The sequence below is a fragment of the Pithys albifrons genome, chromosome 4 (assembly GCF_047495875.1).
Source record: "Pithys albifrons albifrons isolate INPA30051 chromosome 4, PitAlb_v1, whole genome shotgun sequence".
Lineage (NCBI taxonomy): Eukaryota > Metazoa > Chordata > Aves > Passeriformes > Thamnophilidae > Pithys > Pithys albifrons.
In genome coordinates, this window is record NC_092461.1 from 58,547,440 (window position 1) to 58,564,254 (window position 16,815).

The window sequence follows — 16,815 nt, forward strand, 5'->3', positions numbered from 1 at the left end:
GCTAAATGCAGTGACTTGGGGTCTTTTATTTGTGCCTCACTATCCTCATAGTAGAGAATTCCCTCCTAACATTTAATCAACATCTCTCCCCTGTCTGTTTAGAACCATTCCCCTGTGTTCTCTCACTACAGGCCCTCGTAAAAAGTCCCTCTCCATCTTTTTTATAAACATCCTTTAGGTACTGGAAGGCTGCAATGAGGTCTCCCCAAAGCCTTCTCTTCTCCAGGCTGAACAGCCTAGGTCTGTCAGCCTATCTTCATAGGAGAGGTGTTCCAGCCCTCTGATCATCTTTGTGGCCCTTTGAACTCATTTCACAGGTCCACATGCTTTTTATGTTGTGGGCCCCAGAGCTGGATGCAGTGCTCCAGGTGGGGTCTTACAAGGGCAGAGTCGAGGAGGAAAACAACCTATCTCAGCGTGCAGGCCACACTTCTTTTGATGCAGCCCAGGATGTGGTTGGCTTTCCGGACTGCAAGTGCACATTGCCAGCTCAAGTCCAGCTTTTCATCCACAAGAACCCCCAAGTCCTTCTCAGCAGGGCTGCTCTCAATGACTTCTCATGGTCTGTACTCATGTCTGGGATTGTCCTGATCCAGTTGCAGCACATTGCACTTGTTGAACCTTGCTGGGCTCTTCTGGGCCCAATTCTCAAGTTTGTCCAGGTTTCCTTGGATGGCATCCCTTCCTTCTGTTGTGTCAAGTGCACCACTCAGCTTGGTATCATCTGCAACTTGCTAAAGGTGCACTTGATCCCACTGTCTGTGTCATTGACAAAGATATTAGAGAGCAGCAGTCCCAAAACAAGAGTTCTGAGGGACACCACTTGCTATTGGCCTCCACCTGGACATGGAGCACAACCCTTTGGCTGCATCCACCCAAATAACTACTTTTCCACTGACTAGTCCACCCTTCAAATCCATCTCTCTCTCCAAGTAAATAAAAGCTCAGTAGGAACTTTCCCCTAAACAGAGTAATGAAAAGAGGATATGGTTTCTATTAATCCATATTTAGCAAAAAAAAAAATTCAGGAATCCAAACCCTTATTGTAATTTCTGTTCACATAAGTGAACTTCTCAAGAAAGCCATAAACTTTTACTTTTTTTCCTTCTTAATAATTTCATCAACAAAACACTAGTCTAACCTCATGAAGGAGAAAAAACCCAAATCAAGCTTAAGTTATATACTTATATACTATACCTTACAGTTTTATTATTAAAAAGAAAAAAACCAAAAAACAATGGCGTACTGTAGGTATCACAGTGATAGGCTCTACACAAACTAAACTCTAAATATAGTTGGGGAAATGAAGAGAGACAGTGTTAACTTTATATAAGCAGATCAGACTAATTCAAGTATCTGGTATGGAGTAATTTCAAGGTGAGTGAGAAATCCAAGTCTCATGAGTAAAATTTAAAAATCGTATTCTTTGAAAATAACAACTAAGTTACTCACCTCCACCTACCAGCAGAAGACAGTGGATGGTCCTCACATCAGGTTTGGTGTACCTGAATAAGGCTAAAATTATATTCTCTACCTCTATGCTATGTTATTTAAGACAATTACACATTCCACTACAAAAATTTGTGCATCACAAAAAGTTTATTAATGTATTTGCTTTATTGTTAACAAGTGGCAAATTAGCACTACGTGGTGATTTACATTTATTAAAACAGAACTGACACTTTGAAATAAACATAATATACCAAATCAGATGCAAACAAACCCAGGAATTCTGGCAAAAAACCCCCACTGGATGGTTGCAAACACAAATATTCAGTGCTCTGAGGGGTAAGGCAAACGTAATAAATCCAATGCTGACAAAATTAATCACCTCAAACACATGAATGGACATATAAATTAAAATCATGGAACATCAATAAATAAACTTACAAAGATAAACATATGTCATATGAAGGATGAACACCAAAGAGTTAAAGCAATCATATAAAGTAGGTGTAACAGTCATAGCATACTCAGCACTTTACAGATCCCACTCGCATCCATTCATGGCTCTGCCAGAAAGCCAAAGAGAAACAAAGAACTATGGTAAACCATGCACTCCTATTTAGAACTTACGTTCAATATTCAGTTATATTAAACTGAATATTTGATTTGCTTTCTCAAAATTTAATGCTCAAATAGGGGAAATGTAATTTCTCTACTAATTATTTTTGTGAAGAACAAGTACTAATTAAGAGAAAGTGTGAAGAAACTGTTTTCTGGCAAGATGAAGTAGAATGGGCCTAAATAGGATCCTCCAGAAATGTGCATTCTGGAAAGATAAAACACCAAAAAACCAAACTAAAACCAAAACAAAAACCAAACTAGTGTGCAAGTGTAATCTCTTATACTGTAAATACTAGAAAGAAAACATCAACCAAGTAACTACTGAATACAGTTAACATAGTCTTTTACTTAACACTTCTTCCAACAACACAATTAGGTCACTCAAACCTTACTCAGCAAGCTGATAAAAAAACCCCCAACCAAACCAGCCAGCAACAAAATGATCACATGCTGGCATAAGCTGTACTTCAAAGACAATAAACTATTTTCACCAGAGTCACTAAAACCAATTTTACCAAAGATTAAAATTCTACCCTGTCATACAACCCATATAATTATTCATAGCTTAGTCAAACTGGATAGAATCAAAGTTGCAAAAAGTGCTCTTACAAAACACAAACTTAGCCAAGATTAAAAAACACTCATATAACAGTTTTGTACTTTGCACATATACAAAGTCAATGTGAAGGAAACAAGCACTTCTTATGAGCTTTGCAATACATAGCCAATACCATTTAGTTTTATATGCAGACTAATTACATAGCCTATACTAGTGTGCACTGACACACACCTTGTTTATTAGCATTTAAACTACTGCAGTCATTCCTCCTTCCACTGATTTAGTAAGCACACCTTACAAAACTGCTCTTTGCACACACTCTCAGCTTCCATGGTGAATTTGGAGCTAATAATCTCTTGCAGATGATAGAGAACTTCCATGACACCTAAAGTGTTTTATATGCAGACTAATTACATAGCCTATACTAGTGTGCACTGACACACACCTTGTTTATTAGCATTTAAACTACTGCAGTCATTCCTCCTTCCACTGATTTAGTAAGCACACCTTACAAAACTGCTCTTTGCACACACTCTCAGCTTCCATGGTGAATTTGGAGCTAATAATCTCTTGCAGATGATAGAGAACTTCCATGACACCTAAAGTGGTTCAGGTCTTAAAATACAATTTGGAGTTACCATCCTGTGAACCTGCAAGACACGTGTCAGTGCATAAGCAGCCACTGCCCTGGCACTACGGGAGAGGCTCCGCACCTGAGCACCATGGAGAGCTCCCTCCACGATTCCACCCTCCTGGCCGGGGATCCTTGTGTGGAGCTTTCCCATTCACTCCAGGGAGTTCAAGGACTATTCAAGTCTCTTTGGCGAATTTGAAAAATTCTGCCTAAATGTTCATTTCATAGTTACAGCCTGAAATGGAGGTGAAGCCCCTCCCCATGCCCACTTCTCTGCAGTGGTGGGTAAAACCAACGGTATAATAATCCATATAAGCATATTTTAATTGCTGCATATTTGGGGATTTCAGTTCTGAAATAACCTAGACAGTGTGAGCATCATGCATAACTATAAACCTGTGTAAGATACATCATATTAAGATTCGGCCTTATGCTGTTTTTACTATTGAACCTAGTATTTTTCGTAACTCCACCGCACTTTTGTAAGCATAGTTCCAATGATCCTGAACTTCTTTTTGGCACAGAGAGGTCCCTTGTAGAAGAGATAATCACAAAAGTAGAATGAGAATGCAAACTCCCTCAGGCCAAACCTCAAAAACAGCTGTTTCCTCATTTCTTTAAATGGAATTTTACCTTTGACTTTTTTTTTCTTCAGTGAATGGAAGAAACTTAGTACGCATATTAGGAAGATATAATGGCAGACAGTAAAATAAAGTCTGTCACAGGGCCAGACATTGGTATAGAAATCATTAAAACAATCACTTCAATAAATTTCACTATAAATAGACAGTGCATAGTTCATGTTTTTTCCTCCCATGAAAACCAAGGCATAAAGGTGTGGGGAAGACTAGGGCAAGAGAGTTTGGACGTAGATCACTAAAAAATTAAATTTGGAAACTTCTTGATGTGCAATACACTAAAGATTCAAAATTCAGAGTCCAACTCCCTTAACATTTTATTTTTTCTTTAAATGTAACAAATTTGTTTCCCACATTAAGTTCTGCAGGGGCGTTATGAAAACAAATCTACTGTTTTCTACAAACATTCCATTAAGATGGAATTACAGTGATCTGTGCTGATAGCTTGTGTAATGCAGGCTAGGGTAACATCAGTGACTTCAAAACCTACGTCATTCAGCAACAAAACCAGCAGATAAAACAGAAACATGCTGGGTCTCTGACAGTCACAGTACCAAACTGCACAGTTAAATATAATTTCATTGTCCGCTTAGATTTACTGTAGATTCAAACACACATCCAAAGTCACTATCAACAGTCAAATATGCTTTACAGACCTTCTTTGCAAGGCCAAATTAAATGATCAGTTTTAAAAATCTTTTTTCAATTCAGTTTAATCTCCTGTCTAGTCCTTGTGATAAACCACAGAAGTGTAAATGAAGCAAATGGTGTGCTGCTCCTTGAGTAATTAACTAAATCCTGAACTAAAAGCAAAGAATTACACAAACAGCTCAAAACACAGAAAATACGCTAACTGTATGGGGGATTCATTTGAAACTAGGAAATTTGCCACCAACAATTCAAAGGAGAAGAAGTAAATATCATTTTTTCTACAGTCACATTAATCTTGGAAAAGGTAAAAGGCATTTAGTGCTGTACTAAACATTCCCTTTGTAGAAAGCATTTTCAATAAATTGCAAAACGCATTTTCCAGTGGAAACAATTGAAAATTTATCAAGTCAAAGTAGATTCACTAACTGATCAAATCTGTTATGGACTAGCATCTTTGCTGATGGACTCTCAGCTTCCAATTGTTCAGTCTGCAGATCTCCATGGCCCAAGTCCAGGGAAAATTTTCTAAAGCAGGCTTATCTACACAAATGAATGCAAAATTCCAGTTCTTCCAAGTCCAGATATGAATGTGCTATAATAGAGATCCCAGAATCTAAACTACTTTGAAAATAAATTGCTTTGTCAGTTCTAACTATCATTATTCCACCATGCTCAACAGCCAGCTTACGCCTGTTATAGTAACACTACATAGAATGAAGGAAAATTTCTAAAAATAATTTTGTACAAAAAGCGTAAGACAATCATTGAACTCAAACATCAATAGTCTGTGGCCTGCAATGTGACTACATCAAGACTCTTAAGTCTCTCATCCTCCAAGACTGGTATCTGCATTGAAGATGCTCTTCTTCAATAATACTTTCCTCCAAATTGGCCCCATTGGTAATAATCACAGTTTTTGAGAATGCAAACAATGACCATAATCCTATCACAGAACATCACATTATATTTTGCATAAACAATAAAGAAATTATAGGAACTTATGTTAATGGTGTTTGTGAGCTGACAAAAAGGGCATATTTACTGTGGTAAAGGCACAGTTGAATTGTTTCAGATTGCTCTTTAATGCATAATGAAGATGGTCTGAGTACTTCAAAGCAAAACTTCACAAAACAAATTCCTACATTAAGATACAAGTTAAGTGATTTGGCTTATGAATGGTTTTAGTATCCTGTGTAATTAGTAAAAAACTCCACAACTTCCAGGGTCTGACCCTTCTTCCCAAAGAATTAACCTGAAGTCTGTTACCAACTTCAAGAGGCTGCTGTTCAGAGCCCAAGAATAAAAAAAATTGCAAGAAAAAAACATACCGGGTACTGACACATAAATCTGTGCACTCATATGTAAGCTGTGCTATTATCACGCGAATAAGAACAGAAAAGGGTCACTACTTACATCAAGTTTTACTACTCTAACATACATCGGTATGGAACTATTTTTTTTTGGTATTGGATACATCAAGAAGGCTGTTTTCAAAAAACCAGTTTAACATTCAGGTAGGACAAGCATATATTTCATCTTTTCTTCAGGAAATGAGGGAAGAGCAAAAAGAATGAGCAGGACCTTTGGAAACAAGACAAAGACAAAGCACAACACTTTAAGATATGCTAGTCATGGTGAAGCACAGGGGGACCAAGACAAGTATTTCTGAACATAAAGAACTCATTAAAATGAAGATATCATATTTGTCCTTATAAATAGATAAAATATTAACACATGTTCTTGAAAATCCAAACATGGAAAGTCACAAAAAGAAAATCTTGTCTTTCTTTTTACATGCAGAGAAAATTCTCAGGTAGTCTTTCCATTTTGATTCTTTAAAAAGTCCTAAGAAGTAACTATAAAGTCCAATTAGGATATTACTGTTAAAAGAGTTTAAAGATCCAGACATTTTACACTTTTAACTTGGAATTTTTAAGGAGTTGCTCATGTTGTTTTCACTTAGAACACAGCATCTCAGTTACTGTCACACATGAAGGAAATGCCCCCCCAGAGAACCTTTGAAGCCCAAGTTCTTCATGGCTAGTTCCCTATGGGTAAGTATTACCCTACCTATGTGATTTTAAAAAATCCTTTGTCTAGTAGGATTTACAAAAAAAAAAAAAACAAACCAAACCAAAAAACATTGAGCCACTTTCTGCTACCTAGATTGCTTAACACATTTTTACCTTAATTTTAAATATTTTCAAGAAAGAGTAAAGAGTATTATTTCCTCGAATGGCACAGTTTTAGGTAGTTACTAATTTTATATACAGTATATATATTTGTTTATAAATAACTGTGTAACCAGAAGATTGCACTCAGAAAATTGCAAAATGATGTTCAGACATGTTTGCAGCTAGTCTAACTGGATAGAGTGTTTTAGCTTTCCATGCAACAGTACGTAGCAGATGCTTCTGATTTCTCATTTTCTTTTTGCTTTTAAGAACATGTTCACACAACCATTCTTCGAATTCCACACTCACAGCAAAACTTCGCCCATTCCACTGGATACTTTGTTCCACATTCATGGCAGAACTTTGGTAACTGCATAGGTGAAATTCCTTCGCTGCTTTTTGAACTTCCTCCATTGATTGAATATGCACAATCTCCACTGTCACACCCAATTTTACCATCAGACCTGAAAATTCCCAGATAAAAAACATCCTCTGTAAGTCAGTTCAGTATAAGTTGATGCAACATTATTCTAGTCCCTGCAGTGAATTACAGTTATTGGTACTGTAATTTTCATGCTTACACATCCTATTTACAGTGGTATATCTCTCATAACTCTACCCAGGCTCCCATATGGATCTCCAGATATCCACCTTCCCTGCAACAAAATGAAAAATGCCCAAGTTCTAGGATCAAATATTTCATTCACTAGTTAGATTTAACTGGAGTGTTTGAAAACTTAAAACTTCGCTTCTCAAAAACTGGAAAGGCTAAACCAGCAATACAATTCTCATCCTACCCTTTAAACGGGCAGGCAAAAGACAATGTCTGTGCTTAGCATGAAGATTTAATTTGATTTCTCAACAGCTCCTAGTAAGTTTTTGACATTTCTAACATGGTCTTCTGTGCACATATAAGACAACTGATGACAAAGGTGTGCTGTGAGATGATAAATATGCAAAATATAAAGAGTATCTTAAACATGCCAAATAATATTGACCATGAGTTATCTATTAGCTGCACAGAATAATATTTTTCTCAACTTCTTTTGTAATAATTAATCTCCTTTAATGAAGGTTCGATTGATAACAAAACTGGCAAAGTTAAAAGCTACCTTAAGTAAGTGTCTGAATTGCTAGTTTTTCTTTTGTTTGTTAAAGCACCCGTGCTCATGGTTCTTGCCACACTGGGAGGGGTTGATGTCCGGGCTTTTGGTGTGCCTCTAAAAGAGAATAAATGCATTTACAAATAAAACTATATACATACATATATATAAAAGTTAACAATCTGCACATTAATTAATTGTATGAAAAGCAACTCATTTCCTACCAAGAGCAGACAGAAGAGCTTTGGCATGAACTTGCGCAGCTTGAGCTGATATGAATTCAATCTTACAATGACAAGCTAAACAGAACAGCAAGTCCCTTGCTGTTTGTGTGTTTCACTTGCTAACACACCCCAATACAGGTAGACCCTGCAGTACTGGTTGTTTAGTACATTCTAATGTCACCATTGCCAAAATACAAATCACTTTTTAGGACTGGTAGGGCTTTCAGAGAAATAGAGACTGCAGATCTGTAGAAAGGATACCATATCCTGAATACTTTGTGACCAATATGCAGTGAGTCACAATACTTTTTCTTCATAGCCACAGACTGTATTTAGGATGCATGCTTCTTAGGTAATGCTGTAGGTCCTCTTTCTTCAAAGCATAATATATTTATAAATATAAAGAAAAGGAGGAGAGGAAAAAAAGTGTGGCATTAGCTGGGCATTAGGGCCTTATTTTTAATAGCCTATCACAGTGTTCTTAAAGTTGCCTTTAACCGTATGACCACATAGCTGTGAAAGCTGCTTTTGTCAAGACTTATGAGTTCTATGGGAAGCCAGTATACAATGAACAGCGCACCCAAAGCATAGGGAACATCTCACTACTTGCTGGGATGAGTAGAGAAACATCAAAATTCCCTGAAAAAATCTGAGTAGCACTATGAAAAATAAATAGGAAAGGGCATTGTTTTAGCACTAGTGACCAAGGACAGAAGTTTGCATCATTGCTCATAAGAATTACCATCCACTGGAATCTCTTCTTTGGCAAGTCCTCAGTTACTATGACATCTTATGCATGACCCAACCAAGTTTTTCTGTTCTCATTCTTGAGCAACAACACATAAAAGAAATTTAAGTGGGACTGGCTCACAGACATTAAAAAAATTAAAACAAGACTCTATTAAAAAAATTACTCACCAACTGCCCATTCTACAACAAAACCCTAAAAATGATTTTTTTTCTTCCCTTCAGATGAACCTAACTACTTCTTTCAGAATTATAAACAACCTGTTCTTGGTTTGGTTTTCAAACCCTATATAAGGAAATTAATTTAACTCCTGTAACTTCAAATGCAACACTGACACAACTCAGGAACATGTAATAACTCCTGAATTGCAGACATGTTGCACAAAAGATTTCTTCCATCATTTCAGGAGCATAGGATAAAGATGGCTTTCCAGCTTCTTCCATCTCTTAAACCAGTGGTGAAGTGATCAAATGATTAAGCACAAAAGTGTGGAAATCAAAACTAAATTTAAGATTAAATAAAATGAAATTATATCTGACTAAAGTATTCAAGTTTAACAAGAATGGCTTCTACATGCAACAGGTAGAATGGAATGATCAAAGATTCTGGCTTGCTGGGCAGAACACTAACCTTGTCCATTAGTTTTCCTGTCTGCCCTCTTATTTAACAAAGAAATTCTAAAGATGGATTTACTTGAAAAAAAATACTGTGCAGATGAAAAGCACTATATCAATTATATCAGAATTAAAACTTAATAAAAGCTATGTCAGTCTTTCAGAAGTTACAGAATTCCACGATGAAAGTCATAAATGTAACTTAATTACACTGCTACAACTATGCATAACACTACAGATGGTAAATACTCTTTGTTATTTGCCCCATCTCATTTTACAATGAACAGAGACCTTTGCTTACAACTGAAAAAGTTTCAATACTGCCCAATATCTGGACCGTTACTTTACCTGTTATGAAAGCTAGAAAAGCACGTAAAGAAAAAAAATCAGGTCTACACACAGAAACAGTACGTTCATCAGAGATGGACAGATAATGATAAAAATAACAGAACTGTGTCTCAATCCCTGTTTAGACAGCTCCAAGGAGTTTAAAGCAAACTTTTCAAAAATATTGCTGATTCAGTTTTCTCTGGATTTTCACCTTGAGAGCAACATAGTCCTTTTTCAAAACTAACACCAATAATTTCTAAAGTCTTTTCAGGGTGTGCTTTCAATCAGTTTTGAACATAATGTTAGGAGTCCCAGATATTTGAAATAAATTGAGATGAAAAACAGTCCACTATTCTTTCTTGTATTTCAACTGTTCAGTTTTCAAGGTATGTACCATATACCCTCATCCCAATAGGTATTCTGAAAATGCACCTGATGCTTTAATACTCGGTGTTCACTAAAGAAATGTCTGTGAAATCAGTGTCTTAAAAACATTATTTGTGTTGTGTCTAGTACAGCACTCACTGACTTAACAGGGGAGGGGTGGGAGGACATTAAAATACTGAAAACCCACATTCAAAATGCATTGTCCGCCCTGTCTATTGAGGGAGGCAAAAGTGCCATGAACAGATAAAAGATCATTCATTAAGGTTAAACAGGACATCTTCACTCCAAAATATTTAAATATAGCTTTCTGTATAATTTTGCAGTCTTTCTCAACTAGTTTTCTAAATATACAGAAAAAACCCTGAATATATTTTCAGGCTAGAAACTTTAATATGAGGCTTGTAATCAACTGCAATGAATATCATTAACTGCAATGAACTGTAACCTCTCCTGCTTGAACAGGAAGCTTGGACTAGATGATCCACTGTGGTCCCTTCCAACCTTACCCACTCTGTGATTCTGTGATTTCTGACATTTTTTTAAGAGTAAATAAACAAGAGTATCAGGCTGCCACTGCCTACAACTTTATTCAGCCCAAATCTAGATACATAATTACCGTCAGGTTTCATGTATATTTGGTGACAAATCTTGAAATTGCATCCTTAAGTAGCAATCTGATCTCTTGAGACAAATATCTTCCGATAAAGTAAGGTATTCTTAATTATTTCAACTTTTGCCACCTCAGCTTAGTTTCTTCTGATCTGTCCCATCTCTGCCCTATATACTTCTTCACTTGTGTTTGGTTGGATTTTCTGTTTTGATTTTGAAAAGCTATATATATCCCTACGAAGTTATATCACATGCAGTATTAATAGAGCCTGACAGCAGAAGAGGTTCTGTACCAATGCCACCTGGAACTCTTAAAATCTGGACATACCACTGACGACATTTATTATTCACTCTGAATTTTAAAACAAGTAAGATTGAAGGTGACTTGCCTTCCTACAGCAGCTGATGTTGTACATTGCGTTGAATTACCAGTGCTTGCAAAAACCAAAAACTGAAAGAAATTTGTAAAAGAATCTTGTCTTTTTCTGTGCATGCATTCACAATTTGCTTGAATGCTATCACAAAATATTAATATATAAAGCTTGCTTCCTAGAAAAGGTGTTTTCAGATGTTCTTGACAGCTGTCATTGTAACACCCACAACAGCTCACAGGACTGCATTGTGATAAATAACTTTCTGATGACTAATGGCATGCATTCCAAAGTCCAGGAACCTTTGCCATGAACTGTAACCATCCACACTGCTGTGTTAAGCTTAAAAATGGCTATAACTACATGTTGTTGTAACACAACGTAATGAATAATCTCCTGCAAGAAAGGCAGATTTAAGTCAGCAGCCTGATGGATATTTGAGTAAGAACAACAGGAACATTATTAAGATCAGAGTAAGTGCCTACACTCTAAAAGAAATTCTCTCAAGAAGAAAAATCAAATCGCTGCTGTATGGATTGGAGATATTGTAAGCAATTGTAGTAACTCATTAAGCCAAATTTTCAAAATCTTAATAATATATTACAAAATTAAAAACTGACTGGATTTTTTTAACTCTAACCAAACACGCAAAAGAAGAAATAAATAAAGAAAATTCTGTTTGTCTAAAAAGAGCTCCCACTCATTTCATTGCTTTTTTGCTTCTTCATACAGAAATCCAAGCTCAAATGTTCTGTCCCTGTCTCAAATATATTACAGCTTTAATTACAGCAATAAGAGATTCAGAAACATTTCTACTATTTAAAGCATAACATTCCATGTATGTGCCACATAATTCATTACTAAAATTTCTCTTTTGCAATATGCTCTAAGGTGTAGTTTAAGAAAAACCAGCCCATTTGAATTTGGCATCTTGCAAATTATATCAAAGCCTTAATTACTATATAGTATCTATTTCCTTTTTTAAAGATCAAAATAACTGGAATACCCCTCCATCCAAACTTAGATCTTATAAAGACTTCTGAATATTCAGAAGTCTTTACATGAGATAAATTGGACTTAATAAAATACTTTCATTACAAAGTCTGCCTTCCTCATGTTTGTGGATCACCACAGCTACCTTACAGATGTAGGAGACATAAATATTTGACCTTAAGCCAATAAAATTACTAACAGTATAGTTATCAGGCTTAAAGGCTTAGGTTTATGTCACGCAAACCAGTTTTATCTCAGATTTAGAAAAACAGAAGCTCATTACTCTTAGTCCAAATTAGTGACAGAAGACAACAAATCTGAGGAAAATCTTCATCTTTCCTGCCCTACTATGAAGCTGTTTACCTTGCGCTGACACTAATTATATCATCTACTCTTCTCCCACAGCATTTATATTGAAGATATACTGGGCACACTTATCTGCTTAAAAAGAACATTTCTGCAAAATAGATAAACCACACTGATTTGTAATACTTACTTCTTCATAGGCAACAACTCATTTGGTCTTTTGATGGTACTGTCTGTTTTTGTATCAGTGCCATAAAACCTTTGCACATCTCTTCCAGTTCGCAGTGGTGAGCCTAACTTGTCCATCTTACTACTAAAATATATAAAGGGGTACTCATAAGGAGATTGCTAAATTGCTACTCAAGTTATTGCAGAAAAAAATAAAGCACTCACAATTAAATACTTATGTTACCAAAGAAATCACATTGACTTAAAAAAGAATGTACAAATCAGACTTTAATTATACAGCAAACAAAAGGGTTATTCTTGCTTTAGTGAGGAGAGGATTTCATAGACTTATGTCTGGATTAGGTTTCCAATGCATATTTTTTATAGTTTTTTAAACCAAACAAAAAACTAATGCCAGTTAATCCTCACAATCTGCACAATGTATTCACATTTTTTCTCTTTTAAGAATAACTTTCATATCATACATCACCCCTAGAAAAGAGGGTTCATAATTACACATCACAACAAGTTTAAAACATTAGAAAATAACAGATATATAAGTACAAGCCCCCTTAACTTTAGAATTAGCAAGAAGGAAATTTTTTTCCTTTTTCACTTCCTTTTTTGTTCTGTAAAGGCAGAACAGAGGAAAGTCTGAAGGAAACCCAACTTAGTTTGAATAACAAAAAAACCCTATTCACAATAAACAGTACCATATACACAGGCAATATTTTAATACTTTTTTTACTATTATGGATAACCTTTCCAAACTAAAAAGAATAAACTAAAACCAAAATTTTAGAAACATTGGTAAAAAAAGCAACCAACAAAATAAAAACACCCCCATCCCTCCCTCCCTCCCTCCCTCCCTCCCGTCATCATAAGGAAAACTGTAGCTTTTCAGAAATCACAACTTACATTAGAGAAAAATTGGACCTTCAAGTCAAGTTCTGCATTTATCATCTTAAATCATTAAGTAAAACCTACAAAAAGCCCATTATATCTCCATTCCTACCTCAACAGTGTAACCAAAGTTTCTCCTCAAAAAAAGTCTAGTAACTTAAGTCTTAACTGGAAAAATTATAACATATGAAGAGTCTTTTTATTTTTTGTCCGAGATTAAAGAACTATAAGGAAGCAAATCAAGCAAAACTGATGGACAGGTATCAGCAGCTGACGCTTAAGTCTTCTGTAAGTGTCCTGAAGAGAAGTCACAAGAAAAAACCAAACAAACCCAACAAAACACACTCTCACACCCAGAGAAATAATTTCTCAAAATTATTGTGCAGCTTTCTGATTGTCATGCAACCCTAATGAGCTACAATGCCAGGAAAATTACAAAACAGTTAATTGCTGTCAAGAAAGCATATTATTTTCAATATAGCTTTTAATATATATCAAAAAACAAAAAAACCCCACACAACAGGTTTTGTGTATCTCCAACATGCCTATCATACTACTTTTCATACTTCTACAGTAAGGTCATATCAGAAGGTATAGAACCTATAGTTTCCAACATAATTTGTTTTTTGGGAAATTTGTGGCGGGAATCTTGCAATCCACATTACAGCTCTTAAGAATCAAAGGAAATGTCCCCCTAAGGAACAAAAATTCAACAGTGCTCAATGATATTCATACTTTCTGAAGTCAGCAGGGAACACTGGCATTTTAGTCTTGTCAATTTAGCACCAAATAATGCAGACTGTAAAATAAGCTCCCCCAGAGTTTTTCTTTACACTCCTCCTCCCAAACAGATGTTCTAGTTCAAACTAATTAATTTAGGAAATGCTTAATCAATTCCTGTTTGACCCAATACATACTCTTTACATACTTCCCAAGGAACTAAGAAGCAATATTGAGGTCTTTGACACTGCAAGACACATACTTCAACCCAACATGACATCCTTAGCTTATTTTTGAACTTTTAACAAATTATCAGCATAATCAGTGAACTCTGGGCACCTACAGAGAAGGATACTGAAGAAATAACCTAGAAACAGTCATAATATTGTCAAAATAAAGAACCACAGTATTCTTTCCCATTTAGACAAAATCAAAAACCAAAAGCTGACAGCCCTTTCTTGTTCTAATGAAAAAAACACAATCAAAAGAATCTTCTGAAATGCAACCAAGATAACTCCTTTTTTATCTTAATTTCATTGAACAAAGTTCTGTAAGTTACAGTCTTCATGAAAGGAACATGCTATTTTTAAAAGATAATGTTTTTAAAGGCTACAAATACTGTATGAAAAATATGCTAAGTGGAATTTAAAATTTACTGATATTGGTTTAGTGTACCATTCACATTGTATTTCAGCTGTAAGACAATACTGGATGTGACATTAACAGATATGACTCTCAGGAGGCCTAACTTTGATCAGCTTAATATTAATTAGTATGTTTTATTCCCCAAATAATATATAAATTAAAAATTAATTTATATTAGTTCCTTTGTCCCCTTAAAAAAACCATTTAATTTTCTATGTCCCAGTTAAAAAAAAAAACAAACAAAACTGTTCATAAATGAAACATGCACAGATAGTTAAACCAAACAAGCAAAGATCCCCATCTAACCACAAACAGTGGGGTCAAGCCCTGCTAAGCAAAACAGTTTGCATGTGGGCATGGAGTTTGCCTGTTTGCTTAGCCTTGAGTTTAGGAAGGCTCAATTTTTCTCATTTTTTTCTCCTGAAGATCTGATTATTTCTGACAGCTTACTAGAACTGCCCTACTCCTCACGAAATCTAAGACAGTGCTAACTTCTATGCTATTACAAAATATGTGTCAAACTTGGGTTCATAATGTGATTCACTATCGAATTTTAAGCCAATTAAAATGACAATTTATGTTGAATTAATTTTCCTTTTCTCAATTCTTCAATATAAAAAAGATAAAAACCTATTTTCTCCCAAGTGAATGAACGTTTTCCTGCTGACAGTCACACACTACTCTTGCACTCTCACTTGCTTCTTTTGGACTCAGAAGTGTTGCCCTTATGCTGCACTTTCATTCATACCTGAATAACTGGGTGTGTTCTTACTCTGTCCAGGCAGAGAAGAAAAAACTCACAGCAGTTCTCAGCTGACACATTCTGATCTACACATACCAAGTGCCTCACTGACACTGACCTAGTTTATGCTGATGATGCTGTGATGTGCTTTCTCAGTAGTCCTTTACTTGGAGAGTAGAAGAGGAGAATTCAAATTTAAAAAAAAAAAACAATACAGAGTAAAAATTGCTTACAATAATGCCGCTCATAAAATTTGGTTGCATTTCCAGTCATACAAAATAAAAATTTATACTAAGATATTGTGTTTGAACTTTATATGAAATGAAGTTGAAGACTCTTTCCTTTACAGAAGAAACACCTTAAGGCCAGCCCGTTTTAGCCCTGAGCTTTATCACCAGGGCACGAGCAGCTCCCCGTGCCTGTCACGGGTGTTTCAGGCAGCGCTTCACGAGCGCCACCTGAAGGGAGAGTGGGGAACTGCACGCCTGTCAGTCCCCTCCGGCTGTGGGATCATCCAGCACGTGTGTCACTTCCCGCCCCTTTGCACATCCAACGCAGAGAAAACAGGGACCACGACTCCACAGAATGCAGCAGTGTCTAACTAAACTGCCCTCTCCAACATACTGTACAATATAACTGTAATTCTCCTATTCAGCCTCTCTACTATTAGCTCTCTGCCAAATCCAGAATTAAAACTACAGTCTAGGCAAAAATGGAAGGTTTCACTCACAATATTGAAGAAAAACCCCAAAATGTACAGTTTCCCTTAGGGCAAACTGCAGGAACTTGTTTCTTTCTTACAAAAAAACGTGGAATTTAAGCTTGTCAAAAAAACATGTACAGGCTCTTAAAAATTTGTCAAGGAAAAAAGAGACAGTGATTGTTTAACACTATTTAAAAGATTGCCCTTAAAACAATCCATGTGCAACATTGTTCAATAAATCATTTCACTGAAAACTCAGAAAGACGAGCATGGTATCTTAGAGCATAAGCTCTGTCTGATTTAGGTACAACAGAATCCCAGATCTCATGGTTTGTCATTTTATTGGTTAAGTCATAAATGTAGTAAAAGAAATATATCTTGTTTCATCCTAATGAAAGTTACTTTTAAAAAGTATTTTTGAAGACCATTCCAGCTGCAATTAGCTATAGCCTAAATTTTAAGGTGTTTTAATATTTACAGAATTAACTATTCTGACTCTGACACAGGATGCTGACTGACAGTGTCT

The 16,815-nt window shown here is 35.8% G+C and overlaps 1 protein-coding gene across 2 annotated transcripts in view; it reads right to left on the reverse strand.

Moving 5' to 3' along the window:
* Positions 1-1,586: 1,586 nt before the first annotated feature.
* The window catches only part of ZC2HC1A (zinc finger C2HC-type containing 1A), a 34,899-nt gene continuing 19,670 nt past the window's right edge, over positions 1,587-16,815 (reverse strand). Inside the window, exons 8-10 of one of the 2 annotated variants that reach the window (XM_071554305.1) lie at positions 12,599-12,721; positions 7,836-7,943; positions 1,587-7,187 (exon numbers count right to left, since the gene is read on the reverse strand). In XM_071554305.1, coding sequence (XP_071410406.1) covers positions 7,001-7,187; positions 7,836-7,943; positions 12,599-12,721 — 418 coding nt within the window. In that variant the 3' untranslated portion in view covers positions 1,587-7,000. The remainder of the gene's footprint in view (positions 7,188-7,835; positions 7,944-12,598; positions 12,722-16,815) is intronic. The other variant, XM_071554306.1, reaches the window with a different exon arrangement.